Source organism: Barbus barbus, assembly GCF_936440315.1.
Source record: "Barbus barbus genome assembly, chromosome: 2".
Lineage (NCBI taxonomy): Eukaryota > Metazoa > Chordata > Actinopteri > Cypriniformes > Cyprinidae > Barbus > Barbus barbus.
Window position 1 is genome coordinate 37,546,628 of NC_136730.1, and position 22,476 is coordinate 37,569,103.

General features: G+C 39.4%; 1 protein-coding gene across 2 annotated transcripts in view; it reads left to right on the plus strand.

Moving 5' to 3' along the window:
* The window catches only part of cdh31 (cadherin 31), a 39,472-nt gene that overhangs the window by 12,771 nt on the left and 4,225 nt on the right, over positions 1-22,476 (plus strand). For both annotated transcript variants that reach the window (XM_079374926.1, XM_079374927.1), the window contains 11 exons: positions 18,067-18,164; positions 18,418-18,558; positions 18,657-18,818; positions 19,338-19,482; positions 19,624-19,796; positions 19,881-20,009; positions 20,159-20,344; positions 20,426-20,670; positions 21,547-21,692; positions 21,777-21,998; positions 22,084-22,299. In XM_079374926.1, coding sequence (XP_079231052.1) covers positions 18,067-18,164; positions 18,418-18,558; positions 18,657-18,818; positions 19,338-19,482; positions 19,624-19,796; positions 19,881-20,009; positions 20,159-20,344; positions 20,426-20,670; positions 21,547-21,692; positions 21,777-21,998; positions 22,084-22,299 — 1,863 coding nt within the window. The remainder of the gene's footprint in view (positions 1-18,066; positions 18,165-18,417; positions 18,559-18,656; positions 18,819-19,337; positions 19,483-19,623; positions 19,797-19,880; positions 20,010-20,158; positions 20,345-20,425; positions 20,671-21,546; positions 21,693-21,776; positions 21,999-22,083; positions 22,300-22,476) is intronic.

Genomic DNA, 22,476 nt, shown 5'->3' on the forward strand with positions numbered 1-22,476 from the left:
TACCTTGCACAAACAAGGGTGGGTCAAGGGGAGTCACAGGATGTGGAACAAGGTGATATTGGTGAGAATCAGAATGTAATAGCTGAATCAGAGTTGAGGGTACAAGATGACTCAGATGATGCTGATATCTCAGACGCTGAAAGAGAAAGTATTCCTGAGCTTAGACGCTCTCAGAGGCAAAACAAAGGTATCTTACCTGTGAAGTATAGAAGTGACTATGTTGTATAATAAGAGTTCAGAGTCTTCTGTAACTTTGGGTAATAACATATGAAGTTATTAAATTTTAATGTCATGTTTTTCTCACATGTTGTTTTGTGTTTCAGAGATGAGTCTGCCAGAGATGTCAATGGAATGGCAGGGTTTAGCGGGGGGGAATGTAACGGGTATATTATTTTGAAAGGAGCTTATTATGGAATACTTTTATTTTGGCGAGTGATCCGCTTTTTGCGAGTGCAGGGAGTGCAGCAGAGAGAGACGGAGAAGAGCGCGATGTATGAGTGTGTCACACACAGAAGTGAGTGCAGTGTTGTGATCGAAGTTCGTTCGATAAATTTGCTTCAACGGAAGATTATCGGGGCTTGAGTCGAATAAAGGGCGACAGCACTAAGTGAGAGTGTGGAAGGTGACCCATGTTTCATAATGAAGAAGAGTTTTTTCCAGTTTTGCTCTCGTGGTATGGGTTGGCTGCTAGAATGACGCGTTAACCAAATCGTGAAGGCCACGGAAGCTGCGAATACGTTTAAAGTGCAAATCCCCTGATTTTTGTCATCAAGAGACTTGTCACATATCTTTTTGCTGTATTTTGCACTTCTCGTGTTTTGATTGAAAAGTATCGCCAAGAGTTAACAGTTCAGCGGGACTGTTCACGTGTAATTGAGTTTACTGCACGTGTCAGAGCATGTGAGACTGAGGTCGCTGTATTATGCAGTTCATGCAGAGACGCAACTTTTCCGCCGATTTAAATTGGAAGATTGTGTTACTTCCCTGCCATCCAAGTGACATCTCAGTTTTGATTCATCTTCAGTTTGGTTTTTTTTTGACGGTTTGTCTTCAGGACAATTTTTGCAAGGTTGAGTGAGTTTTTGAACTTGCACACTTAAACTACGTGATCTCCAGTTTATTTCAACACCCTATGTCCAGACAATGCACTCTAAATCATCGTTCTGCAAACTGTTTTTTTTCTAAAAAAAATTTTGTGACTGAACTAATGGACGTGGTAATCCAAGTGGACTAAAGAACTTGAGTAACTGTGAGTAAACATTTGAAGGGACGTTTCATATAAGTGCTCACTCTGAGGTGAGATTTAATTGTGTATGTTTTCGTTTTTTGTTTGTTGTTTTCAAATGTGATTGTTTGAAAATGATAATTTGAAAAGGTGAAAATTTGTGGGTTTACAAATTGACAAAAGTGCAAGTGATCTCATTGTGAAGTCTCTTAAGGGATTTGTTATACCACAAGTGAAAGAGTTTTTTTCAACTGTTGTGTTGAAAGTGTTGATGTGAATTCAAAAGACAACACAAAGACTAAATTCTTTTATTTTCTTTCATTTAATCCTTTACTCAAACAGAAGAAATAATCATAATAAAATAATAAACTCTGTTTAATTCCATTTTGCGCTTATTTGCAGTATACCTTTTTGTTGAGAGCTGCTAGGGAGTGGGGGAGTCTCACTTACTTTATTAGATCTGGGGAGGGAGGAGCATATTACACTGTGTTCTCGCATATGCAATTTCACTTCAGGACGACACCGTGAAAAATTACCATACCTGAAGCCTACCCTTGTCAATCAGTAGTGTTATAACACAATAAAGTAAGAAACCACATACACACATTAGTGTGTAACGAGACTAAAACGTTTGGGGAGCGGGGACCAAGATCCTTTCGTTGTCCAAACTTCCAGGGCAGCCGTAATCTATTTCCCCTACACGACGGGCTAAATACTCCCGTTACATATATATATATTTTTTCTATTTATCAAATTATATTTAGACATTATGAATGACAGTAATAAAAGTAAATTTTATCTGCATCTCAACTACCCAGACAGCACAAGTAAATCTGTAAAATGTCTGCTAAAGATCTGGGAAATATCTGCCTTGTAATCTGATGAATGTATCAGAAGCATCAGTTTTACATGCATTCTAATAAATGTCTATTTGACATCTGACAGGAAACGTCTTTGAGACGTATTGCAGATGAGCAAACAAAAATATGTCTTGCGTATGTAAATACAGACATCAAATAGACATCTCTGAGATGTACATGTGCGATTAGGGTGAGTGCTTTAATGTCAGGTGCTGGTGCCACCTTCTGTAGAACTTAATGGCACTGGTGTCCTCAAATGTTAGTCTGGAGCCCTATGATGGTTCTCGAAGTCAGAAAAGATATAACAATGTTGTCCATGGTATGTTTTCATTGCAAAACAATAAGAAATTCCGCAAATATCACTGCAAATTTTGAGAAAAGCCGCAGCAAAATCAGTAATTTTAGGCCGCAAAAATCTGAAAAAAGTCCCACGAAATCCCAGAGGGACTGCTTAATACTTCTTATTAAATTGATTTCATTAAATTGATTTCAAATGGTGCAAAATACATGTTTGTTGATTCAATTGTGTGTTGGCCTTTGTAAAATACAGGACAAATCACGTCCCGTATTGATTTGATCTGGGACACATCATTTTCACTTTAAATACGGGACAATTCCATATTTTAAGGGATGGGTGGCAACCCTACAACTGATAGGCTAGCTATATTGCTTCAAGTCAGATGCTTATTGATTTGCTCAAATCGAACACAACTTTATGTGCTCTGCAGATGGTGTGCCCATGCTCCTCCAATTAATTATCCATTAACGGTTTAAATAAATAAGTTCATTAAGAAAACTGAAGGGGTACAAATTCTTTCTGAGGGGGCAATACCCCCTTTTGCCCCTCCCTTAGCACTGGGCCTGGTCCTAGGCGACCACCTGTCGGACGGGCCAGCACTGATCACATGCATCATTTTCTCAAAACATTGTGCACATTGAAACTCATGATAGTTCATACTCTAAAGGCCAAAGTATACTTTGGTTTTTAGGCTTACGCAACGGTCTGCATACAGTGCGCTTGACACAAATTTGTTTTGTAATTATCAGTTCCACAAGGTGGCAACATTTGCCTGGGCCATTGTTTCACCGTAGAAAACAAAACTAAAGAGATGGAACTACAACAGCAACAAATACTGGAGATAAATAGAAATGACACTAGACAAAGATGAAATTTTCTAGAGCACATGTTCCGACTGCTTGCGTTTGCGCACTCTATCAAATGGAGTATACTTTGAAAGGCTATGCGTTCAACCATATGCATACGTTAGCATGCACATACAAAAACATATACTTAATGGTTTCAGGAATAGCTACAGTAGATATTTTAATAATCCAGGCAAAATAACCAAAGAAAATACACAATCAACTTTGATGTAACTTTAACGAGACCAGACAATGGAGTAAAGTAAAACTCAGAGCATAAGTACATGAGGAATGTAATCAAGGAGAAATAGGTAACAGAAACAGGTGTGGGACTAATTAGTAGCCATAGAAACTACCTAGAGAACTCAGGCAGTCACAACAGGAACAGAGCACAGAGGAAACTAAACCAAAACAAATTATAACAGAACATTTGTGACATTTCGTCCCCTCCTGGAAAGCAGTGTCCTTGCACCAAAAATAATATAAGGTCCAAATGAGAAAAGAGGGCAAGGGCTCAGGAGGAGTGTGTGTATCAGGAGAAGGGCTGGAACAGAAGGTGATGTAGGAGAAACAATGGCAGTGAAGACTGTGATAGGAATCAGGAGCAGGAGGAGCCAGATTGTAACCCAGAACCCAGCCAGGATGGAGGTCCGTGGTGGAGTCGCAGGAGGGAGAAGCCATGGTGGAGGCCTGGTAGACGAGCTGATGGATATGGAGACCCAGACGGAGCCAAGGAGACACAGAGCCAGGGTGACAATGCAAGCCTAGAGGCCTTTGGTGGAACTGAAGGCTCATTGGACTGAGGTGGAGGTGTGGACCCAGAAGACCGTGGTGGAGCCGGAGTGACTGAGGACAATGGTTGAGCCTGAGGGAGGAGCCCGACGTAGTCAGAGGGATGGAGGGACAAGACAAAGCTGGAGGGACAAGTCAGTGGGATGATAGTCCATGGTGGAGATGAGGGAGCATACCAAGACGGAGCTGACTGAGGGTGAGCTGAGGGACTGACAGGAACCAGCAGAGGCAGAGCTGAGGAACTGAGTGATTTTAAGAGAGGAGTTGGGAGAGGGAGACTGGCAGGGATCTCTAGAGAACATATGAGATTTTGTACTGGACAGGTTTATCCCTTTCTCAAACCCTCTAGCTCTATTTTTTAATGCTTGATCATGCAGCCCACTTGGTGGCCTCTTCTATTCTGGAAGAAAGAGAGATCTCCTCAGATTGAAGAGATTCTTGCAAGCTATCACTCTTCTGACTTGGCATCCTCTTAAGGCTATTGCCTTCATTCTAAGCTTTTCCAAATATGTGCAAGTGAATCAAGACGATCATTTGAAGTACCTCAATCAAGGCAAGAGGGTGCCTTCAGTCCTGGAGCTCTGCTGCACCACAGACCTTACCATCCGTGCCGTTGTTCGATCTCTTGCTGCCATCGTTGCTAAAGAACAGCACTTGTAGTTGAAACTTTTGAGGATCAAGGAGAGGGAAAAATCTGTCCTCCTTGAAGCCCCTGTCTTGCTTTTCAGGCTTTTTGCTACTGTCTATTGAGATGCTGTTCAAGATATTTAGGGAGGCAAAGGCTCAAATTGTGGCATTTGAAAAGTACATCTGCTGCAGTCAGAGTCCTTCAGCCTCGTAATCTGACCCTGTAGCTGACCCCATCTGGAGACAGGGTCAGAAGGCTAGCGTGGCCACCCATGCATGCAGATGGCTTTTCAGCATGCCTGTAACATCATCAGACTGCCATAGCCAATCAGAAATTGGAATGTATGCATACGTGTTTCAGTCAATTCTTTGGCCAGAGAATTTAATTTACATCACAAAATATGCTTCATGGAAAAAAATTGTCTTGACTGTTAAATCCATCCTTACTCTCTCATCGCCCAATGACAGCAACTGTGGCATAATGACCAGTCACATCCTGCATTCCTCTCTCTTGTCCTTTTTTTTTTTTTTTTTTTTTTTTGAGACTGAAATCAGCTTCATCAACATACAGGTACTCATAATGAGCTGCCCAAGTGCAAAATCTTCAAGAGTAAAAAGAACAGAAGGTACAAGTTGTACTTTTTTCTTGTGTTTTTATGTTTGGATGAACTCTCTGGTCAGCTTCTCTCAAGAAGAGCCAACTTCTCATTACACCCACTCCACCACCTTTAATTCTTACAAATCTTCCTGTTCCCTTTTCATTCTTCTACTTATTCTTTGCTTTTTTCTTCCTCTTTTATATTTTGTATAACACTTTAGATTAGGGAACACCATTCACTATTAACTAGCTCTCTATTAGCAGTGATTGGTAGATTACTTACCAATTTTAGTCCGTTGCTGATTCCAAATTACATGAGAGAAATTATAGTTGGTAATATAATTGTATACATTACACAATTTAGGCAATTAGACAATTTACACAATTACAAAAACATTACACAATTTAGGCAATTAAATACATAAATACAAAAATATATATATTATTAGCAACATGAAGTACATTAAACAATATATTATGTCAAGGTTTCCCAAGCTGGGGTTGAATAACCCACTGAATAAAAATTAATGTGTTCAGTAAATGATGCAATGCTAAACTATTGAGAAAACGTCTGAAAGCTGAAATGTTTTTGTAAATACAGTGTTCTTATTATGTGTGGCCTCTCAATTTGTTGGTGTGAAATTATAGCCACCTGAACAGTCACCTTAAGGTGGGGGAAACTCATCCTGGGAGATCAGGAGGTCAACTAGAATATTTTAAACTCACATGTGAAAAAAATTAATAATAGATAATAGAATAATAGACCTAAAACACTATTTGTTTATGTAGTTTCTATGATTTTTAAACACCACACTGGAACTAAAATGCATAATTGTAAAATGTGAAAAAGGTCTGGGCATTCCCTCTATTCATAACACCATTTTATATACAGTATATGTACGTGGGAAATGTTGCACCACATCCTGTATGGGTACAACACAGTGATAGATAAGAGCCATCAGTTAAACATGAGTATTTTTTATTCTTATCTCATTTTCCAATTTTGAGTTTTACAGCAGCATAAAGACAGTGCAGTCAAACATTTTTGGTACTTTAAGCAACACAACTGATACTGCTGAAAATATCAGAAGAGTTGCTTATCTTATACTTAGGTTATACTTTACTTTATGTGTGTAACGTGGGGCTTTGGGGTTCTGTGTCTTGTTCTTGTTTTCATGTCTTTTATTTTGAAGTTTAGTTATGGTTACTGCTTGTGTCATGCTTCCCTTGCCCTCATGTCTCTGCTATTGGCTGTGTCCAAATTCAGGGTCTGCATCCTCCTTAGGATCCTTCCTACCCGGTTGAAGGAGGAAGGATCCTCCGACGTCCGCAAAACCCGGAAGTCGGTGTTTGTGAATTTGGACAGCCTACCCTTCTTTCAGTTCCCTCCCTTACCCGTTGCTCATATCCTGTCGCCTAGCAACCGTGACAGCGCCAAGCAAGAAGCGGGAAAATGGACAAACAAAGAGTTATTCTCCTCATTTTAATTCTTTTGGAAGAAATAAAGCAATTAAATAAATTAAATACTTTCTTTGCTCGTTGTCGGAGAGTTTTTTATATCAGACTACAAGACAGTCACATCCAGGTAAGCCATTATAGCCTATTTTTATTTGTTTTTAAGTATTCTACTAATTTCTCCTACAAATTCATTGAGCCGAAGCATAAGCTTGTTTTGTCAGAGAAACTCCTCTCCCACTCCGCTACCGCTCGCTTCGTCCGCCATTACGCTCTGCCGAAAAGAATTATGGGATAGGTAGGACGGGAAAGGATCCACCACACCCATCCTTCCAATTCGGGGAAAAGGAGGACGTATTTGTGGGCCGCATTTGAAGGATCCTACGAATTTGGACAGCCTTCGTCGCGGCGCTGTGACGTAACATCCTTCAAATGAGTACTCCGAAGGATGCAGACCCTGAATTTGGACACAGCCATTGGGTCCCTTGTTCAATGTGTCATGTTCTGATTGGTTGTACTAGTCATGTGTTTTGTTTCCCACTGGTTTGTTCAAACTGCACTTGGGTTCATCACTATGCTCGCCTTCAGTGGACTTGTTACAGTATACATGACCTGCACCATGAACCCAGCAGTTAGCCTCCTCTGCCTTCGTCAAGGCAACAGGGCCATAGAGGACTATGTGGCCAACTTCTGTGGACTGTGCCATTTGGTGGATTTTAATGATGTGGCTTTAAAGGGAATTTTTTGTAATGGACTTAAAGCCTGTTTATATGATCTGATGCCAGACAACACATATTCTGCCACACTAGAAGAATATATCGACCATGCTCTTTTTCTGGCTGGTTTACCTCTTACTGTGGGAATTGCAGATGAGGAGCCCTGCAACTGTTATGTACCCGGTACTCCCAAGCTCGCTCACGTCGTGTCTGCCATGCCAAGGCCTGCTAACATCATGTCTGCCACACCAGAGCCTGCTAATGTCATGTCTGCTTCTCCAAGGCCTACTCACGTCATGCCTGCTACTCCAGGACCTGCTCACATCGCAGTTAAGTCAAAGTTTACTCATGTCATATCTACCAATTCACAGCTTGATCACATCATGTCTGCCAATCCAGAGTCTGCTAACGTCATGCTGGCCACTCAAGAGATTCTTCACAACATGGCTGCCATTCAAGAGCTTCATTGCAAGATGGCCACCACTCAAGAGACTCTTTGGAAAATGGCAGCCGTTCTAGAGTCTCATCACATCCCAGCTGATCTTCCAGAGTCTCATCATAACATGACCACCATTCCAGAGTCTGCTCCTGTCTTGCCTGCCAAGCCAGAGTCTACGGGGCCTGCTCACATCACGCCTGAGTCCCCATCCAAGATGGCCGCCACACCTGAGCCTCATCGTAAGATGGCCACCACACCTGTTTCCCCGGCCAAGATGGCTGCCACGTCAGAGCCTTGTCACGCCACAGCTATCACCAAAATTTCCCCAAAGGATTTTTAGGGGGGGGCTATAATACCCCTGCGGATGTGGAGCTTGGGCCAAGATGGAAAAGACTGATAGCTAGCGTGATGGACTTACCACTGATGTCGGTGCGAGCGGCTGACATCCCAGTGGTCCCTAAGCTCTCAAGCCTGCCAGGCATCCCACTGTTTACCGCACTGCCCGTGATAGCGGTCGCCATATTGAGTGTTTGGGCTGCACACCACACTCCAGAGGCCTCTCCTGTCCACGAGTCTGCTCCTGAGGCCTCTTCTGTCCACGAGTCTGCTCCAGTGCCTCCAGAGGTGGCGGCTTCCGCTGCAGAACCACCAGAGATCACTAGTTTTTTTTTTTTTCAGGCTCATCAAGGCTGCATCTATTTGATAAAAAATACTGAATATTATTTCACAAAATAATATTGTGAAATATTATTGCAATTTAAAATTAAAATTTTCTATCTTAATATACTTTAAAATATAATTTATTCCTGTGAAGCAAAGCTGAATTTTCAGTGTTACATGATCCTTCAGAAATCATTGTAATATGCTAATTTATAATCAATGTTGGAAAAAGTTGTGCTGCTTAATATCTTTTGGGACCAGTGATATTTTTCAGGATTCTTTGAGAATTTTTTTTAAAAAAGAACAGTGTTTATTTAAAATAGAAATTCTGTGTTACAATATACACTACTATTCAAAAGACTGGGGTCAGTACATTTTTCTTTCTTATTTTTATTTATTTTTTTATTAATACTTTTATTTAGCAAGGATGTCTTAAATGGATAAAAAGTGATAGTAAAGACTTATATTGTTAGAAAATATTTAGATTTTAACAACTGCTGTTCTTTTTAATAAAAGAAATTAAGAAAAAAGGTTCCAAAAATAAGCAGCACAACAGTTTCAACACTGATAATAAATCAGCATATTAGAATGATTTCTGAAGGATCATGTGACACTGAAGACTGGAGTAATGATGCTGAAAATTCAGCTTTGCTTTACATGAATACACTATATTTTAAAATATATTGAAATAGAAAACCAATATTAGAAATTGCAATAGCCTAAGAGTTAACAATATTACAGTTTTTTTTTTCTTCTGTATTTTGATCAAATAAATACAGCTGTGATGAGCATAAGTGACTCATTTAAAAAAAAAAAATTATTAGGTTTATAATATAGGCCTAACATAGTATAATATAAAATAATATCAAAACATCTGTAGTATTTAAACTGAGATCTGTAAATTAAATATATAAAAAAATGTGAATGTGAATTCTTATAGCTATCTAAACATCCCTATGAAGTAGTTTGCACAATACACTTGTGTGTGACTAAATGTGTCAAGAGTTTTGTTACCGTTCTGTGCCCATCCTCCACTATTTCCAGCACTTAATCAAGCCACTCTTCTTTAATACATAAGGACGTTTTATTTCACATGTCATTGCGTTTGCGTTGGCTCTCGTGTTGAGCTATTTCGTCCGCAACCATTGAAGTATTCGGTTCCTTCAGCGACTCATTTGGTGCACATCATTCTCTTTCTATGAAACCTGTAAACCGGTGAGTCTAGTTTGTTTCATGCCACGTCTAGTCTGTTCATGCCATGTCTGTTTCATGTCATGTAACTTGTATTTTGGAAATCACCATTGTAAATAAACTGCACTTGGGTTCATCACTACGCTCGCCTTCATTGGATTTACAATGTGCAGCTTTCACAAAACAATTTTATTGATAAAGTGTCTTATGCTTAAATGTCTTGTTAGGGCTTTTCATAAAACTGTGTCATTCTGAATCTGAACTTTGGGTAAACAAAATGGCTCTTGTTTCCAGGGCTTGATGTGAACCTTTTTTTTCCTCACCAGCCACTGTGGCTAGTGGTTTTTCAAAGTTACTATCCACACAGTATTTTCACTGGAAATTATGTTTTATATGATTAAAGTTGACTATATTGTGCTAAACTTTACTGGGTTTTAAAATTTACAACCCTTTTAAATGTAAATAACCGCTGTACTCACCCAAATCAAGACCACATTAAATGCTACTTTTTATGAAAATATGCAGGCTATTTAAGTTTTCTTAATTGCTTAAACACATTTCTTGAAATTATGCCTGTTTTTCTCAAATATCTAAACTCAAATCCAAAACATGTCACCCAATTCCCCAAACTTCCTATTTTCAGGTCAAAATTACACTCTCCACTCCATTCAATCTTGCTAAAAAAACAAACTTTGCCCTCACACATCACATACAAGCCCTCAAACACACACACACACACACACACACACAATAACATAGTTTTACACACTGGTAAGAAATTCAAAATAATACTACTAATATCAGTAATTATTTGCTTGTGATTCTGCCCTCAAAAACCTTTTCACGTGATAACTTAATGTACTGCACAAAACAATACACCAAACAACAACAACAAAATTATTCTGCCCCAGCATCCCATCTTTGGTCTGGGACAGGCTGACTCTGTGTCATACAAAAACAGAAGGACTGATTAATGTAACTGTAACACATCTTTTTATGGAAAATGGAAAGTATACAGAAATAATATCTGTATGTTATTCAATTTTATGCATTTCTTTTTATAGTGTAACAGCTACAGTACATGTACAATGTGCTGTAACAGCACAGAATACAGCACTCCAAAAGTTGCATAAGAGAGCAGTCTGATGTACACCTACATGTTGTCTTACCTGAAGGTTCTTATTGAAGCTACCATGAAGCGACTCTTTGCCTAGCCTCCCTCATATCCATACATTCGACAAGGACATGGTCAACTGATGTGGCACACCTTTCATCCAAGACTGCTTGTCCCTTTGCCCTTCTTCTTCCTCCTCCTCGTCCTCCTCTGCCACTGTTTAAACCGTTAACTGTTGAAATATTTTAAACAAAGAACAATAGACAAATTAATTTTGTCTTTCACCTTTTCACTGCCGTCAGTGGATGCAGTACATGATTCTCTTTGCTGGATCATATTCCAGTCATTCTCAACCTGACTTCCACTTTTCATTGAACTGACTATTTTTTTTGTTTCCATTAGCAATAGATTACACCAACTTCAGTATAAGGCTTGTCACGAATCCTGTCCGTGGACTTCTGTCCGCTTGCCACCAGAGGTCACCCTCCCATTATATTGATTCTCACATTACACAGGCTGTTACATGTCATTCCGGACTACATTTCCCATGTTCCATTTCATTGATTATGTTTACACCTGCAGGCAATAACACACACTATAAAAATCAGTATCAAACAACCATTCAAAGCTGAGTATTGTCTGCGTTTATCACTCTCTGATTGCACTTTAGGCAGCCAGTTTCCTGTCTGAGTTTTGTCTAGTTCCTAGTTCTAGTCCAGTTTAGTAAAGTCTAGTTTTGCCTTGTTGTCTGTTTCCTGATTACCTGCCTGTCTTGGATTTCTCTCTCGTCTTGTCGTTTGGACTCCGTTTGTACCTCGCCTGGATTATTATCTGTCTGTGCATTAGTCGCTTGCCTCATCCTTTGGATTATGGTTGTCGTCGATTGACCTACGCCTGTTTATCGGAGTACTCTTCTGTCTTGCTCTCTGAATACTTGTTCGCCATTGTCCAACCCTTGCCTGTTTTGACCATGTTTGAGAATAAAGCTTGGCATATGGATCCTCATGCTTCCTTTGTTGACTTTGTTGACTAAAAGTCTATTAACTCGTAAACCTGTCTAAGCAAGTAGCAGATATGGGTGCCGTGTCATAAAATATTTTTAATATGACTTTGAATTTGTATTTAACGTGATCACAATTTAATAAAAACATTGTTACTACATTTTTTCAACAACTTTCGTGTTTATTGTGAATTTTTTATTGCCAATTAGTTATTTTCAACTGCCTACACACATTTTCAAAACTTTACAAACAAATCCAAGAATTGCACACACAAAATGTAAAATGCCTCACATCTCTTGCTAAATTAAGCACTGCATTCAAAATATCACAAACACATCTCAAAAGCAAAAATGTGTCTTATGTTGCAAACACCTTTGCCATAATAATATATTTTTGGATATATCATATACACACAGTTATTCAAAACCTAAAGCTCTTCTTTCATGAGCTCCTATGTACATTTCTGTACAAGAATGAAAGTGCAGTTGTTGTTTTTTCAACCGCTTACACACAAAATCTTTACTAGTCACACAATTTCTGTAACCTGACACTCAAACACTAATTCTCGGCCTTTGAGATCAGGGCCCGTATTCATGAAAAATCTTAGTGCTGAGAGTTGCTCCTAGTAACAAAATTCTAAGAAAATTCTTAGAAATGTGGGTGTTTCCTCTTAAAATTAAAGAAAAGATTATAATAAAGAAAAAAGTAATTCAGAAAACATCTTAACCCTTAAAAGAGGTCTTAAGGTCCAAAATTGTTAGGAGCACGGACGAGGACTTTTAAGGGGCTTAAGAGTTTCTTTAGCAGTGGAGAAAATGGACGAAACATGAAGAGGGAGAAGAAATGTGTTGCACACAATGCATGACAGTGAGTTAATAAGACACTACACATTAGATCGTGCAGGGATCATGTTTGTGACCGATCTTATTAGAGACATGCCAATATCTTTAGACACTGCGCTGAAATGCCATAGCTCCAGAAATGGATGTAATCATTACATTAACATATTTAGCAACTATGCAGCAGTGATGATTTGGGTCTGTACCTGACAGCACTTTCAGAACCTTCTTGTGTCGCTGTTCATTTCCTATAAAATTTGTTAAGTATGACAGCATGGTAAATAAAAAATAAAGAATATATATACATATAATATGTGTGTGTGTGTGTGTCTGTGTGAGAGAGAGCGAGTGTATTGGAAAACAGGAAAAATTACGCCTGTAATTTCAAAGTGAAGGCTTAAAATAAACCCTACTCTTAAAAGCGCTCTTATTTCCTTCATGGACAACCAACCAATCACAGTCTTCAAAAGAATGTGTCATAGCTAGCAACGGGGTCAGCCCCGCCTCCTCAGTAAGATAAAAGTTTTTGCCTTTTCCTGAGTTGCTCTCAGATTGGTCCTGAATCACTTTTAAGCTAAGACTCCTAGTTGGAAATTTTTAAGCTAAATTAGGAGCTCTCTAAAAGGATTCTTAGAATCTTTAGGAATACGGGCCCTGATTTCCTTTTTCAAACACAACCAGTCGAAATGCCACACTAATTCATCAGTGCCTCACACTAACTCCTCATATGTGCAAACACTCATTGCTTTACTTAACTCCAACCAATCATGGCTTTAGAATAGGCCTATAAACAGGCCAAAGTTCAAGTTATACAGTTTTTCTCAGTGGTTTTGATGCATTTCTCAGATCAGAAATGAAATTCTCAAAACAACTTGTTCAACCTCCACATCATCTAGTCACTTGTGCATCATAATAGCAGTTTCTCATTCTTTTGAACAATTTGTGATTGTTTTGGTACATTCATGCAACTGATTATGTACATTTGTCTGCATTATCAGTTGCTAATGTCATGTTGGTCAAAATGTATTATATAGTTCTCTGTGCAATGGTCTTATCCCTCAAAACATCTAGTCATTAGTTCATCATTAGTTCAAGTCATTAAATGCAAAATGGTTGATCTAGTTGTCATAAATTCTCATTTGATATATGGCATACAAATAACAATTAACTTTAACTCAAATCCGCCTGTGTAACTGAGACAGTCAATTTTAGTCCAGGTAACGTTTTGGTGTTTTCACAACTCTTCCACTGGAAGTCAGAACTGGTGGTTTAGTGTCCAGTAAAGGTGCAGCTGGGGGAACTGCATGAGTATTTAAATATTCAGTTCCAGTCTCAGGAAGAACTGGTTCTTTTCCTCCCTGAGGTGCAGCACAGGTTGTAGCATCGGGTTGCAAAGGTATTGCTTGCAAATGTTTCCTGTTTCTGCGCAGAACAGCTCCATTTTGAGTTTGCACCATGTACGATCTTGGTTCTGAAATTTTGTTCAGCACAACGGCTGGCGTTTTCCAGTGTCTCTCGTTGTCCAGCTTAAGAAGGACCTTCTCTCCAGGATGTAATTCAGGCAGTACACGAGCAGAGTGTCTCCGGTCATAGAAAAACTTGTAAGACCCCTTTGCGGTTTTATCCTTCCTCTCCACTGCTTTACAATCATGGGGTTGAGGTCGCTATTTTCCCTCAAGCATTGGTAGGTTGGTTCTAATCTATACAGGTGTTGCGCGATAGCACATCAACGCCAGATGAGGATCAAGTTGCCGTAGAATCCATTTAGCAGTTTGAACTGCTCTCTCCGCAGCTCCATTGGCTTGGGGAAAATAAGGACTTGAGGTTGTGTGGTGGAAATCATAGTCTGTACAGAACTGCCGGAATTCGACTGAGGCAAACTGTGGGCCACTGTCTGATACAAGCTCCCTGGGAATACCCCATCTCACAAACATGCACTTCAGTCTACTGATAACATGGAAGCTGGAGGGTGTCTGTAGGTGAGCTATTTCGATGTCACGCGAGTAGTAGTCTACAACTATTAAGTAGGTTTTACCATCCAACTCACATAAATCTGCTGCAATCTTACACCAGGGACCAGTAGGCAAGGGAGTAGTAATTAAGGGTTCTCTTCTTTGTGTGGGTTTATGGGCCCTACAAAACATGCACATTGAAACCCTCCTGTTAATGTCATTGCCTATTCCTGGCCACCAAACTGACATCTTTGCCCTCTGACGACACTTGGTGAGCCCCAGATGCCCTTCATGAATTCGGCTTAACACCTCCTCCCTCATTGACTCAGGAATGACTATTCTGTCCTCATACAAAAGCAGCCCATTGGCAAACGACAAGGAAGCCCTGGCGGTATGATAGCGGCTCAGCAGGAAGGGTATATGCTTTGGCCAACCCAAACTGAGAAAGCTTATCACTGCCTGGAGATCTGCATCTCCCTCTGTGGCCACCCTAATGGCATCTAGCTTGGATTGTGACACCTCTTTAGATGTGACCACTGCTTCAACATATGCCTTCACCTCATCTTCCACCTCTGGCTGGCAGTGCCCACTTTGGCAGTGCCCATTGAAGCGCATCAGGCACATTAGTAAACACTGACACCTTAACGGAGCACGATCAATATCATAGGAGTTAATGAGTGGCACTAATGGTTTATGATCTGTCTGCAGGCAAAATTCATCCAACCCTTGCAGGTAACGGGCAAACCGCTCGCAGGCCCACACTCCTGCCAGGCACTCCTTCTCAATTTGGGAGTATCTGCTCTCTGCTTCAGTCAAAGTTCTGGAACAGAATGCAACTGCACGAGTTACATCACCATGGACTTGAAGCAAGGCATCTCCTAACCCAAAACTGCTTGCATCAGCGCAAACCATTGTGGGTTTCTCAGAATCATAATAGGCAAGAGCTGTGGCCAACATGCCTTTTACTTTGTTCAGTTCCTGCTCATGGACCTCTGTCCAAAACCAGACTGCATCCTTTTTCAGCAGAGCTGTAACTGGTTGAAGCTCTGTTGAAAGCCCTGGCACAAATTTGTGAAACAAATTCACCACAAACAATATCACCACAAATAATTGATCATTCCTAGAATTTGCCTGAGCTCGGTCACATGAGTGGGAATAGGCATATCAGTTATTGCCATTACCTTTGTTGCATCAGGCTTGATGCCGTCCTGACTGATGGTGTGCCCAAAATACTGCAGCTCAGATTTGTTGAAGTGACATTTATCACGGTTCAATTTAAGACCTGACTCTCTGATGGTTTTCAGAACAGCCTCAAGATTTTCGTCATGCTCGTTTTGGTCCTTGCCATAGACAAGTATGTCATCCATGACAACTTCAGTGGCTTTGTGCCCAATTAGAAGTTTACTCATTTTCCTTTGAAAAATGTCAGGTGCTGAGGTAACCCCAAATGGTAATCTGTTAAAACAGAACCATCCTACAGGGGTTATGAATGTAGTCAACTTCACACAACTTGGGTACAAAGGGATTTGCCAAAACCCTGAGGATGCGTCTAGTGTAGAAAAGACACAGGCACCTGAAAGTTTGGGAGCAATGTCCTCTAATGTTGGGAGAATGTAGCGCTCGCGCTTTACAGCCTTATTCAGCCGCATCAGGTCTACACAAATCCTGACCGAACCATTCTTTTTCACAACAGGCACCATTGGGGCACACCATTCAGTCGGATCTGTGACTTCTGAAATTATCCCTAAGGACTGCATGCGTTTGAGCTCCTGTTCAACCTTAGGCAACAAAGGAAAGGAAATTCTACGAGGGGTGGACAATTAAGCAAGCCAATGTCTCCATAGACATCATCTTGGTCTGTAATTTCATCCACCCTCTGTACTAGGCCCAGCTTACAAGCAGTGCTACGGCTGAGCAAATTGTTGGAAAATGGCCCATCAACGACGAAAATCCAAAATTCAAAGCTTTCCCCTATTCTTTCAGTGTTTGCCAGAAATTTTCCCAGGCAACTTACTTTCCCCCCAGGACTCCGCACATTTATACTTGTTTTATACGAGGAGGGCGCTCTTGTAAGCTCTCAAACACTGAGCGTGACATGATGGGGATGTCGGCCCCAGTATCAATTTTGAATTTGACCGACCTGCCCTGAATAGGCAGAGTAACATTCATTACAGACCCTAGGAAAAATGCATCACTACTTTCACTATCACACACTACAAGCTCTTTGACATTCTTCGTTTTACATGCAATTGCAAAATGTCCCAGTTTATTGCATCTCCTACACCTTTTGTTTCGTGCAGGGCAATTATTCTCATTGTGTGTATGATTACAACGTGTGCAGTCCACGATTTGTTTTCTTCCACCACCCTTTTCCTTTGTTGCTGGACCCATAAAGCGCTTTGAGCTTCTGTAACGTCCGTGCTGTACAGCGCTCACTTCAGCGGCCGCTCCACCGCTCGCATTTTGCGTCTTGATGAGCTCCGACTGCCGGGCGATCTGGACTGCTTTGCCCAATGTTAACTCGGGTTCCATTTGTAACTTCTGGGAAACTTCACGATCTGCAATCCCAATAACAACTCTGTCCCGTATTTGTTCCTCTTTGCTTGCACCAAACTCGCAGTATTCGGCCAGTTCATAGAGGCATCTCACGAAAGCCTCGACAGTCTCTCCCGGTCTCTGTGTACACTGGTGAAAACAGGCTCTCTCGTGAATAACATTCCTTCTGGGCACGAAATGGTCATTAAATTTGACCACAGTCTCGTAATTATTTGCATGTGAAGCTTCAGCAAACGTAAACAATCCGAATATCGCTTCGGAATCCTTGCCCATTGCATACAACAAAGAATTTACTTGTACTTCCCCGCTTTCCTTATTCAGCTTCGTCGCAATGCGGAACCGGGAGAACCGCTGGATCCATGCAGGCCAGGTTGCAGGCAAAATCAAAGGCCTCTGGTGTGTTGAACTTGGACATTTTCACTTCCAAAACAGGGTGAACTTGGTCGTGGGTGTCGCGTACGATTCTGACACCATGTCATGAGAGGAAACCGTATAATAGTTCAACAGGTTGCATTTATTTAACAGATTGCATGAACTGCACTCTTGCGTGAACTGCATAAATCACTTCTGCTTTTCCCATCTCCGTAGGGGATGGAGTTCCCCGCCCATCGGGTACAATTTGATTGGCCAACATAATAAGCTGGTTCCCACACTCCTCAGCAATGTATTGTTTCTTAACACTCTAATTACTTAATCACTGAAAGTTAAATATTCAAAGGTGATATTTTAAGCTGATTACTCAAATAAATAAATAAACTGATTAACCGTTGTAGTCCTGAAACCAGTAACTCAAAAGTTTTCAGTTACTCACTTACACTTATACAAGTGACTGATTCTAGTTTAAAATCCATTGTATTAAGACCTGTTTCTTGTCCTGTTTTATTATGACTTCTGACAGCAATGTTCAGTACATATGATGAAAGCACAAGAGTTGAGCATGTCTACAGTCATGACGAGGACCGTTACCGGCATACTGCAGTGAATGCAGCTTCACAGGTATGTGCAACTTCATGCTGTGTAATACAGTACAAGCCTGACATCTGCTGGGTCTTTAACGTTTTTTACCTTTATTAATGCACACAAAATGAGGCAGCAAACTCATTTTTATTAAGTAGGGATGGTTAATTTCAAAAAGTAATCTTGATCCATCCAAAATAAGATAGAATTTCATAATATGAAAGACTGATACAATGCTCTGTGTAGTTTTACAAGCAGTATGTGTCTTTTTTTAAACATTTTCATTTTACAGTTGCAAATACCCCCTGGTCTTCTGGTTGTGGAGTTTCCAAGCTCTTCATCAGGTCAAAGGAGAAGAAAGAGAGAATGGGTTATTCCTCCTTATAGCATATCTGAGAACGAGAGGGGTATTTTCCCCAGAAAACTGTTCCAGGTGTGTAAAAATAATGAAATGACAGTTGTAAATTACATCAATATGTGAAGGTTTATTTGATCAATACAGGTCTATATATATTTTATTTCTACATTTAGTTAAAGGCAAAAATAGAAGGTGTACCTGATGCAGAGATACTCTACAGTATCACAGGTGAAGGCGCAAATCAACCACCTGTGGATATTTTTATTATTAACAAAAATACTGGGTATCTTTTGGTGACTCAGCCACTGGATAGAGAAAAAAAGGCATCATACGAGGTACGTGGATTTAATTGTCAAAACTGTTGTGCGTTGTCTGCTTGTTAGGTGACAACTTTTGTAAGTGTGCTGGAATACTGAGTTGATTTGTGATATGTAGGTAGTTTTAGTGCATTTTGAATGTGAAATTTACTGTTGGTAAGAGGTTTACTGTTGCACAACCAGCAACATGCTAAAAGAAGATGAAATTGTAAAAAATATAATAATCTGATAAGGTTCACACACCTTCTCCAACAAAGATATTTACTCCTGAAATATTTTTCTCAATACATCAGTGACACAATTTTGAACAATTTAATTTATGCATAAATACTGAAAATTAAGAACTTTTCTAGTGCCGCTGTAAATCAATAAAACGGTAAATTCCAAGTCAATAATTTTTTTTTTTCATTTAACATTTTGTATTTCAATATGTAAACTTTATTTATTACATGATTTAAAAAAAGTAAACAAAGTATTTCACTTGGGAAATTACTAGAATTTTGCATTTAATATTTATGTTGCATCCCATGTCTTCAGCTCAATGCTCGTGCCATTTCAGAAGATGGGAAAAAATTTGCATCACCCACAAACCTTACTATCATTGTAACTGACCAGAATGATAACAAGCCTGCATTTACTGAGAATCCTTTTAATGGACAAGTTTCTGAAGCTGAGTCAAAAGGTAGGCAAAATGGCCAGTCAGCCTTTAGAATAAATGTATTTTAATCATTAATTTGAATGAATCCTGGAAACAGTACATTTTGTATTTTTTTTAAGTGTCATCAATAGTACCTAATCAGTCTTTATTCCTCTGTCACTGAAGGTTATGAGTTCATGACAGTCACAGCCACTGATGCAGATGAGCCAGGTAATTTCAATTCCGAAATCAGATACAAAATTGTCAGCCTACTTCCACCATCACCAAATCCAAACATGTTTGAAGTCAACACTCTTACTGGAAGAATTTATGTTAATTCTTCAGGCTTGGACAAAGAGGTGAGAAATCCATTGAATGGATATCACAGTGGTGAAGAATGATTTCATGTAAACAATATCACCTGAAAACATCTTTTCTTTCAGCAATGGCCCAGATATACTTTGTTAATTGTGGCTGCTGACATGGAAGGAGATGGTTTATCAACCACTGGAACAGCTGTTATTACCATTACTGACAGCAATGATAACCCACCTCAGTTTGAGCAGACTTCGGTAATGTATATAAACACCTGATTGGTTTTGTTGAGTGTTCAGTGCTATACTACAGTATTACTGTTTATACTTTATACATACTTTATTTATACATACTTTATTCATTATACATTTCAGTACAGCATAAAATCATTCATTTTATGTTTTAGCACACCGTATCCGTCCCAGAGAATAAAGTAGGGCATGTAGTGGCCAAACTAACAGTTACTGATGGAGATGAAGTTGGGTCACCGGCCTGGTCAACCAAGTATCGGATTATTAGCGGTGACAAGGGTGGGTTTTTCAATGTCAGTACTGCACCCACCCAGCTGGAGGGCATCATCACCACTGTAAAGGTACTGTGTGTTGCTCATATTTTTGCCCAGACAATTGGTTGTGATGACACACTTCAGTAAAAGACACTCTTTTCCATTTAGCCCCTGGACTTTGAGAAGACCAAGCAGTACATTCTGTCTGTAATTGTTGAGAACGATGATCCATTTGTTGGTTCTTTGCCCACTTCCACTGCCACGGTCACAGTGAATGTAGAAGATGTGAATGAACCTCCTGAGTTTAATCCAAAGGAGAGGGCTATTTCCAGACATGAAAATTTAGCAGTCAATAGCGATTTGGTTGCTTATATAGCCACTGACCCAGACATTGGAAAATCACAGAAGATAACGTAAGAACTGTTGCACCACTTTATACTGTACATAAATAAAGATATATATACTACTGTTCAAAAGTTTGATATCAGTAAGATTGAAAGTTAAATTTCTGGCATTATGCTTTTATTATGAGAAGACAGTAGAACTGGTGAAGGGAAGGGATAAGACAGAGAGGAGAACAGGACTGGGGAAAAGATCACAAAACAGGACTCAAACTTGTGTCGCTGTTGCACTATATGCCAATGCATTGACCACAAGGCCATGGTGGTGATTTACTGTATATATATATATATATATATATATATATATATATATATATATATATATATATATACACACACATATATATATATATATATATATATAGAGAGAGAGAGAGAGAGAGAGAAGATTCTTCACAGAGGCAATCACAAAGAAATCATTCTAATGTACAGATTTGGTACTCAAGAAACCTTTATTATCACATTTGAAAATTGTTGTGTTGCTTAATGCTGAAGTGCATGGTAACTGCATTGACAGTGTCTTTTTACAGGATTTTGTCATGAACAGAAACTTTGGAAACCAGCATTTAACTGAAATACAAATCTTTTGTTATTAACATTATAAATGAAGGCTTTGCTGAATACAAATATCAGTTTCTTTCTTAAACATTTGAACAGTAGTGTATATGGTAATACTCTGTTGTGTTTATGTACAATAGTTACACGGTATATCATGTACTTACTGTAGTATATCTATCTATCTATCTATCTATCTATCTATCTATCTATCTATCTATCTATCTATCTATCTATCTATCTATCTATCTATCTATCTATCTATCTATCTATCTATCTATCACCTGTTATAAATATACACATTCTGGTATTACACATTTTGGTTCCTCCCAGGTATAAAATTGGCAAAGATCCTGCTGGCTGGTTAAATGTAAATCAAGACACTGGGATGATTAAGGTCAAGAGTATTATGGATAGAGAATCTGCCCTAGTCAAAGATGACAAATACAGAGCTATCATTTTGGCCCTGGATGATGATGGTAATTTGTGTTTTTTTTTTTTTTTTTTTAAATGAAAATTCTTGCTAGCATAGCCTTTTTCAATAAGTTTGTGCTTAAATACAGATGAAAATCCAGCAACGGGTACAGGAACCTTGGTAATTCAATTGGAGGATGTAAATGACAACCACCCAATTATTAACGAAGAAAGTATAGAGATTTGCAATCGTGAGGCCACAATGCTTCTCTCTATAACTGACAAAGATGGACCTCCTTATGCTGCTCCCTTTAGCGTTGAGTCCCAAGGACACACAAAGAAAAACTGGACTGCAAGGATGAACGAAACAAGTAAGGATAATGTATATTGGAAAAATGTGAACTATCTAATTCAAGTCTAGGTGTTTATACTAACCTATTTATATGCCTATTATAGAAACTGGGATTCTGTTGACGCCTAATTCTGTGTTGGAGCAGGGTAATTACAATGTTGTCCTAAGGGTTTATGATAACAATGGCATGTATCAAGACAACTCCATTCAAGCAACTGTGTGTGACTGCAAAGGAGATGAATTTCTATGCAAAACAATTATTGCCGGGACCCCACTATCACTATCTCTTGGAATCCTGGCAGCCATCTTGGCTCTGCTGCGTATGTAATTTAATTACTTCATTCATGCATTTAAAGTGAATAAAGGGGTAATTTCCTACACATTTGTAATATTAAAACTATTCAAGGTTTCTTCAAAACAGGTGTGACCTCTGACCTTTAGTATTAAACAATATGTTTTTAGGAGCCTTTAATGGAAAAAAACCAAAAACAAAACAG